This window comes from Melospiza georgiana, chromosome W (genome assembly GCF_028018845.1).
Source record: "Melospiza georgiana isolate bMelGeo1 chromosome W, bMelGeo1.pri, whole genome shotgun sequence".
NCBI classification, from domain to species: domain Eukaryota; kingdom Metazoa; phylum Chordata; class Aves; order Passeriformes; family Passerellidae; genus Melospiza; species Melospiza georgiana.
Genome location: NC_080464.1, coordinates 8943595 through 8952431, shown reverse-complemented (window position 1 = coordinate 8952431; position 8837 = coordinate 8943595). Strand labels below are relative to the sequence as shown.

Below are 8837 nucleotides of genomic sequence, written 5' to 3'. Positions count from 1 at the left end.
TATCCTTTTGGCTAATTTGGGGCAGCTGGCATGATTGTGTCCCCTCCCAAGATCTTGCCCACTCCCATCCCTGTGATGGGGGAAGGAATGTCAGAGGGACAGCACTGCTCAGCAGTAGCCAAAACACTGGCCTGTTACCAACACCCTTCCAGCTACTAATGCAAAGCGCAGCACTGTGAGGGTTGTGTGTCACAGTGGCCACAAGGGTTGCAGGATGAAGAGAGAGATGAGAATGTTGACCTCATGTTCAGAAGGCTTGATTTATTATTTTATTATATATATATTACATTATGACTATACTAAAAAGAAATAGAAAGAAAGTTCTCAGAAGGCTAGCTAAGCTAAGAATAGAAAAGGAATGAATAACAAAGGGCTGTGTCTCAGCAGAGAGTGAGACCCAGCTCTGCCGTGAGTGGTCAGTAAATCCAAACATCCACCCGAGACCAATCACGTATCCACCTGTTGCATTCCACAGCAGCAGATAACCATTGTTTACATTTTGTTGCTGAGGCCACAGTTCTCAGAAGGAGGAAAAATCCTAAAGAAAGGATTTTTATGAAAAGATGTCGGTGACAGCTGTGAACTTTACCTCAGTCAGACCCAGTACAACAGAGCAGATTGTTAGCCTGGAACTGAGTGAGAATGCTTCTAGCAGCTTATAACACAGCAGGTTCAAACTGGGAGGCAAGATGCTCCTGTGAAGGAAGTTACCTGGGAACAGAGTGAACAGCCTCAAGAGCAGTCTTGATCACCGGTAACTGCAGTACAAAAGCTCACCAAGGATTAAGGACCAAGCTCCAATGTACCAGGTGAAGTTGAATACACCATACAAAGCAGAGCAACTTTTAACTTTTCTACATCCCAGATAGGTCTAACACTGGAATCTAATGCCTCACATGGCATGCAGAAGTTGGGAAATTAAAGCAATGTTCTGGTATTATAACCTCCCTCCTGCCCACTAATAATTGCTGACAGTTTACTGACAGAATTAGAATCAACTACAGTTGTCCTGAGACACAAGGACCTCAGTTCTGAGAGAACCCATCTTGCAAAAGCCAGGCCCCAGGATAGGTTTGACAGCAATTCTAAGAAATACTCTGTAACAGTATCAGGCTGTCAGAGATTCCTGTGAGGTCCAACTAGTTACCACCCATGACAAGACAACATAACTTGTTTCCCCAGCTGAATGCCTTTCTCAGAGATCAGCTGTCTGGCAAAAAGTATGAAAACTGCAAGAGCAATCCTCAGCTGTCACAATGAGAACTGTGGTCATAGCTCCAGAAACTAACCACTACACCTCCTCATTCATGTAAGGGGAGTTTGATCCAGCTGGGGAGTTAAGATGCCCCCAATTTTTCAGAGTTCTTTTAAGCAAGCACATGTCACAGGGAGTCCTCCACAGTTTTAAAGGTGAAAGCAGCTAGCCAGAAGGCAATCAGAATATACAAGCCTTTTTACATAGGAACTTTTATTGTCATTGAGATCTGTACATTCAAGTTGCACATACTTTCAAATCTTTGACTGAACTGGAGCACTGGATCACAAGAGCCTGGTCTGTTTGAACAGTTTTATGTTTATGCCTCAAAAGTAGCCAGGAAACTTGTGACTATTTCCTTCAACTTAGCTTCTGTCTGGTCAGAGATCTTCCCTTCAGTCCTGTTGAAAGAGTTTAGTTAAACTTCTGACACAGAAATAGATAGATGGTCAATCCCTAAGACAAAGAAAAAGGCTTCACAGCAAACCTTCCAGTTTCTAACAAAATTAGTAGATGAATTAAAACATTTCTGTTTGATGCATTAATTTGTACTACTAACATAAGACCCCTTCTCCATTTTAAGCATCAACTGGATTTCCTAAGAACTAAAGTCATGAAGATGTGCTCTGGACAACTGGAAGGCTGATTTAATTTCCAGTTCCGGTACGGGCAGCTTAAGGCCTGATGTTCTGGGATACACTAAATTAACAGTACAGGGACCATTATCTGCACTCCAGCCATCAAATCAATATCCTTGGGATGAAACAGGATAAATCATACCTGATTGTGGATAGGAGGGCCTGGTGCTGGCTCAGTACATGAGCTAGGAAAGCACTCTCAAATTTAGTAATTTTGCTGGGCTCCAGCTTGTCCAAGTGACCTCTTACACCAGCATAGATGACTGCAACCTGTTCCTCGATAGCCATGGGAACTGCAGAAAAGAGAGCACTCATGCCACCAGTAACTCTCACATCAGGACACACCAGTACTATGCAGTCCTTCCTTTGAAGATCAACTGCATATATACAACATGGTTCAAGCAAGTCTGCATTGACCATGTGCACAGAATGGACATGGTAAATGCTGCCACAAAGACCAATCTTGTTAGCACAAGAGACTAATGCGAAATGCAGACTTTTTAAGTTCAAGACACTCACCATACTGTCCTTGTTTGAGAAGCTCTGTCAGACGTACACCACGGTTCAGCAGCTGTTGTGTAGCAGCATCCAGATCAGAGCCAAACTGGGCAAAGGCAGCTACTTCACGATACTGAGCCAATTCCAGCTTCATGGTACCTGCCACCTACAACACAAGATACAGATGAGACTGAGTTTGATCACCTTGTAAAGGTATCTAGGAGTTTGCAGGTTATCTTCAGATGACAGTTGTCATAAGACAGATTTACTTTCTATTCCAGAAAAGTGAATCTCAAGATTCTGACAGATGATTATTTGCATTTTTAAATATCCCAATTTTTAATATAAGCATGCCTCCCTAAAACAGTAACCATTGATATTAAACCTCTAATTCCATATATGGACTAAAAGCACAGGGTTAAGAGAGCATTCTCTATTTCTAGTTAGATCAGTACCCAGCTCAGCATACAGAAACATAACCCGACATCTTTATGCAGATACTATTTTCCTTTCTCCCCCATCTCATTTAACAAGTAATGAAAATATCAAAGAGATCCCCAAAGTTTGTTCTTTTATAGTTTCATAACACTAAGGAATCCAAAGCTTTATCCCCTCTCTAGTCACAGCTCTTTAGAGTGAAATGGGTTGGAAGGCCTACACACTACTCATCTCTAGCAAGAGAAGCAGTAGTTTCATGCTTACCTGCTTCATAGCCCTGGTCTGAGCAGCAGAGCCTACACGGGACACAGACAGACCAACATTGATGGCTGGACGGATACCTTTGTAGAACAACTCCGTTTCCAAGAAAATCTGTAAGAGAGAGAATTGTTTTATTATCTTGGTCAGAAGCCTGGAAGCCTCCTCAGAGAGCTGGCAGTAAATAACAAAGATGTGCACTGGGATGTGAAGTCCTACCTGTCCATCAGTGATGGAAATGACATTGGTTGGAATGTAAGCAGACACATCACCAGCCTGAGTTTCAATGACAGGCAAGGCGGTCAGAGAGCCGCCTCCAAAGGAGTCATTCATTTTGGCTGCTCTTTCCAGCAGTCGAGAGTGCAGGTAGAACACATCACCTGGGTAGGCTTCACGGCCAGGTGGACGACGCAGCAGCAGAGACATCTGACGATAGGCAACAGCCTGCATGGTATAAAGAAAGCTTTCAGACCTCAGAAGCTCATTTAACATTTTGGATTTCTAAACTTGAGGTGATGTTACAGCTATAAACACCAGTGTTAGACTATGAGGCCTATAAACAATGTTTCCTGACCTGCTTGGACAAGTCATCATAGATGATTAACGCATGTTTTCCATTGTCTCTGAAGTATTCACCCATGGAGCAGCCTGAATAGGGAGCCAGATACTGAAGGGGTGCTGCATCAGATGCTGTGGCAGACACCACAATAGTGTACTTCATGGCATCTGTAAAGAATTGGATAAACACACCACTGAGTATATTACCTCACCATGCTTGTAATCAGCAAATGCAACAAACATGTGAAATAAGTTGCTAAGGCAAGCCCAGGCAGCACCACTAAATTGTTACAGGAAAGCCCACTGTACTAAATTAACATGTTTGTTGCCCTATTACATATGCAGCCTTGGTTAACTGTTCCTGAAAAGATGCTACTATTTAATCCTTTATGTTTGGGCAGTCAAGTCTCTCCACTTAAATTTTTAACTGCCATTCACACTTACATGCATATGAAACACATCAAGTCCATATAAATACTTGTAGGCCATAGCTTGTCACCAGGCCTGCCAAGAGGAACCTCTCAACTCCGCTAGGAAAAAAAAAAAAAAAAATCGGCTGACTTTTCCAGAAAAAACTCAGCAGTTTTGGGACCTCAAAATAGTCTTCTAATGCAATGTAGCAAAAATAGGGGGTTGTTTTCCCCCCAGATACCTAGAAAGATTTCTTGTCCACAAAAGTAGTTCATTCATTTAATCAAAAAAGGAATTCTGTCTATACTTGCAGCTAGGAGAGGTCACAGCAGTATTCAGCATTATAATGAGAACAGGATGTTACTAGTTACTAGGCTCAACCACCTTCAAAAATCTGTACCTGCATCAGTGAGCCTCTTCACCAGCTGAGCAACAGTAGATCTCTTCTGGCCAATTGCAACATAGATACAGTACAGCTTCTTCTTCTCATCTGTCCCATCATTAAAACGTTTCTGGTTGATTATTGTGTCAATTGCAATTGAAGTTTTCCTGGGTAACACAGAGGTTGGTAAGTTAAGCTGCCTGCAGTTCTCCCAACCTCTACACAGTTTTGTATTCAGTTCTGTACATTGGTGCACACTGCACTCAAATCTCTCTTAAAGGAAACTTTTTTGGCTTGGCCATTTAACTTACCCGGTCTGCCTGTCACCAATTATCAGTTCACGCTGGCCACGACCGATTGGCACCAAGCTGTCTACAGCCTTAATCCCAGTCTGCATAGGTTCACGCACAGAGATTCTGGGAATTATCCCAGGGGCCTTTAAGCCAACTCTCCTACGCATCTTAGATGCAACAGAACCCTTAAAAAGAAGAAAAACTGTTGCAGTCTGTATCACATAGATACAAGCAGAGGTAGTAAGCACCTAGTTACACTTACCTTCCCATCAATTGGATTACCCAGGGCATCTACAACACGGCCCAGCAGCTCTTCCCCAACTGGAACATCCACAATGGCACCAGTCCTCTTCACAACATCCCCCTCCTTGATCAGTCTGTCATTACCAAACACAACAACACCAACGTTGTCGGGCTCCAAATTCAAGGACATACCCTAGGACAAAGGTCACATTATCCTGAGAAAACCCATACCAACATCTACAAAAACTATCACAGTTTAATATCAACGTGATCATTCTACAGTGTAGAGTATGCCACATAATCTACCTCAATCTTATTTGTAACAATAGTCAATGTGTTGCTTTTATGAACAATGCATCTATTTCCATATTGGTTAGAGAACCTGCCTGCCTAAGCCTTCAACTTACCACATAATTATACTGCAGCAGCCTAGCATTGTCATTTATCTCTCTAAAAAGAACAGAAAGGATAAGCAGGATTCAAATACAACATTTATCTCTTGCCTAGGAATTGTATGAGGGAAAAATGCTAGCTTATTTCTCTGGCCAAGGCGAGTTAGGTTATAAAAATTATAAGAGCTGTTGCAGTACTCTCAGAATAGTCAGACAGCTTTTTTATTCTAATATAAAACAAGGCTGTTATTCAACAGTAAACAAAAAAGCCAGCATGAAACAAAAGAAAACAAAATCCAATAGAAGATTAGTTCTTCTACTTCCTAGATAAAGACACACAAAATTTAAGTGTTAGCCAAGAACCAGATGCTGAAAGCAAAGTGTTATGAATTCAAAGAATATTTGCTTTTTGTAGCATTACATTAGTTACTACTTATTAAAGGTGAAATTAAGTTTGCAAGAGGTTCACATGGGTACCTCCAAGAACAGTCTCATTCTCCTTTTAAAGTCTTTATTTTTTAAAAAAATATATTTCTAGGCTAAACAAACTGCTTTAGTGAAAGCTTACCTTCAATCCAGAAGAGAATTCAACCATTTCTTCTGCTTGGACATTTCTTAGGCCATACACACGGGCAATACCATCACCAATTGAGAGCACACGGCCAGTCTCCTCAAGTTCAGCAGAGGTGTCAGCTCCCAAAATACGTTCCTCAAGAATAGAGGATACCTCAGCAGTACCTGGAAAGAGACATTTCACACCTGACTTAGCACATTAAGGCAAGATATGAATTCAGTAAGCTTGTCTTGAATTCACAGGCCAAGGTGCTCTCTCTGGTATATCACGAAGTCTAGCAAGCAACATGCTAGATGCATAAGATAAATAACAGCTTCTGTATTCCCAGCTAAGAAAAGCAGCTTCAACACATCATTACATGACAGCTCCAATTAAAACACTGATGACTGTTTAGTTACCAGTTTCCTTCACATCTTACACTATTAACAATCTCTTGCTCTAAAAAGAAATTAAATAATTAGTCAGAGGCTAAGAACAGACATTGTCACTCCACTTGCAGAGAGGCTACTTAAACTGGAGGCATCAAACACCCTGTGATCTGCAATCCAAGATCCAAATATATTTAAAGGAACTTGATACATTTAAGAAGCAAATTGTTCAATATAAGCTGTAAAAATGTATTCCCCATATTCTTCAAACTTGTTTGGCAGTGTACCTCCAACAACTCTTTATTTCTCCAGCCAGGAAACAGTAAATAAAATTGTGAAATTTTTATTTCCTAATACATTTAATAACCCCAAGCCACTTTGAAAATTGTATATGAACCACTATCAAAAACACAGCTGTGCAAGGCCACTGTTTTCTCTAAACACCAAAATGCTGGCAGCAAAAAGCTATGCTAAAGGATAAAACACTGGCAGGTCTGGGAGTCATCTGTTCCTTCATACTTTTACAAACAAGACAGAAAAGTAGAACTTGAGGCTTTTTATTTTCCCAAATAATTCTGCAGGAGTTCTGAATATCAGAATAAAATAATTCTGAATGGAATCCTCACAAAGCAGGCAAACTGTGTAAACGGACATGTGACATCTCCTTGGTTTGGGCATAATCTAAAGAGTTATTAAAGTGAAGTCTGCTGGATGTGACTATGCAAAAGTTCAGTTAAATACTGTCAGTACATAAATGTCCTCAAGCATTCTGTCAACTGATACATGCACCATATTCAAATTTCCTTTTAGTCTGATAGACCAAGTTCTTAAACCACACTGTTACATGAAGAACTTCCTCAGACTCACCAGTTTTCTGAAAGCATGTTTTGGAGGCATGGAGGTTTCTTGTAGCAACAAATGCTGCACCAAGGGTGTTTCTGGAAATCTAAAACAAGTAATTGCTTCAGTAACAGTAAAATTTCCTCATTCATTAAAAAAAAAAGGTTGAAAGATAATACTGTGACATTTTTGATCATGAGCTTATAAATTTAATGTCTCTCAGTTTTGAGTTTAGCTCCACAGCACTCCAATCACAAGTTTTAATTATGGAACCAAATCCAGCACTTCTAAGCAAGGACAGCTGGTAAAAGAGATTGCTCTAAGTTATTTGCCACATTTTTCTGCATTACACTGCTGTCACCACCACAGTACCACAGCAGATCCCAAAGCAACACCTCCTTCTCGCTTGCCAACTTTGTGCTGAACACCAAATGCTTGGGGCAGAAAGAAATCACCACAACCCTCACGGTTCTCCACAAGAGAGAAATAATACTGTGTCTTCTAAGGGTTGGCCTTCCTAAAAAAAAAATTATCGGCAGAATTGCTGGTATGGCTAGAACATAGACGAGAGCAAAAATAACGACCAAAAAACCAAAATAAATCTGTGATAACAAATGCAATAAAATCTTATAATCTTATGTCCTAAGTAAAGCTCCCAGTGCCGTTCCAGGCACCGTTAATGCTATTCCTCTGAACGCCTGGGCAGGCGTCTCCTCCGTTCACTTTCTCAAGGGACACCAGGGGGAACAGGTCGGGACAGATCTTCACATCCTCACTCCTCCCTACCAACACGGGGTTGGGGGGGGAAACCCACTACCTGGCAAAGTTTGGCAGTGCAAATCCCTCACCTTGATTGGGATCGGGCAGCTTTCAGACTGAACCCCAATAGCACCAAGCGACATCACCGGGGAAGGACAGGCTGTCCCCTAGACACCCCCCCCGGCCCCCCCTCCCCCGCCTCCACCTCCCAAGCAAGGGCACCCTCGCTCTCTCAGCAGTAGGTCTGGCCCCGCTGACACCCAGTGCTAAGGCGAGCCCCCCATCCCAAACTCCCGAGAGCGGGAGGCCGCAACCTCTCAAAGTCACCGCTGCCTCCAAGATGGAGGCGGCGGCGGCCGCCTCCCACCCACCACCTTCGCTCACTGCAGGGAGGGGAGAATGCGCTCACCAGGCCGGCCTGCCGAGGCAGGGAGCGGGCAAGAGAGGCAGCCACGCTGGTGGAGAACATGACGACAGCAGCAACAACTCCTTCAGGCAAGACCGAAACAGACAGAAGACAAGACACAAGCAACTACTACCAGGCCAAAATGGCGGTAGCTCGCTCCGCCTCTTATTACGACGATCCCTGCCCAGGAGGTGGAGCGGGGCGAGGCCGGGAATTGCTTCCCCCGCCGGTCTTCTCAAGTGTCCCGGCGTCTTTTACCTTTCGCGCCTCTAAGCGATGGGGGAACAGATGCATACTTTTATATATATATGCGCCCTTGAAATGTCCCTCGGCGGGCGGAAAAGGCGGAGAGTGGCGGCAGGGCAGGGGGTAGTTGGGGCAGTGACCTCACCACCCCTTTATGCGAGCTGTGAGTGCTTGCACTCCTGACCGCCCGTCTCAATGTAGCAGCTGCGTAGTAGAAGAAAACTGTGGTAGAGAAGCGCTGGCATCTCGCCTAGGCTCTGTGTGAAAAACGCCAATCA

At 43.0% G+C, this 8837-nt stretch overlaps 1 protein-coding gene across 2 annotated transcripts; it reads right to left on the bottom strand.

Annotated features, from left to right (window-relative positions):
- Positions 1-1450: 1450 nt before the first annotated feature.
- On the bottom strand, positions 1451-8376 carry LOC131095405 (ATP synthase subunit alpha, mitochondrial-like). Of its 2 annotated transcripts, none has more exons than XM_058043099.1 (12): positions 8317-8376; positions 7176-7254; positions 5935-6104; positions 4994-5167; positions 4750-4916; positions 4457-4605; positions 3662-3813; positions 3307-3531; positions 3094-3201; positions 2413-2557; positions 2036-2186; positions 1451-1656 (listed from the first exon to the last, which is right to left on the bottom strand). In XM_058043099.1, exons 1-12 carry the CDS (start codon positions 8374-8376, stop codon positions 1575-1577), a joined length of 1662 nt encoding a protein of 553 aa, XP_057899082.1. In that variant the 3' UTR covers positions 1451-1574. The 2 variants fall into 2 exon arrangements, with proteins under 2 accessions (XP_057899082.1, XP_057899083.1); XM_058043100.1 differs by having other exon boundaries at positions 5060-5167.
- Between the last annotated feature and the right edge of the window lie 461 nt (positions 8377-8837).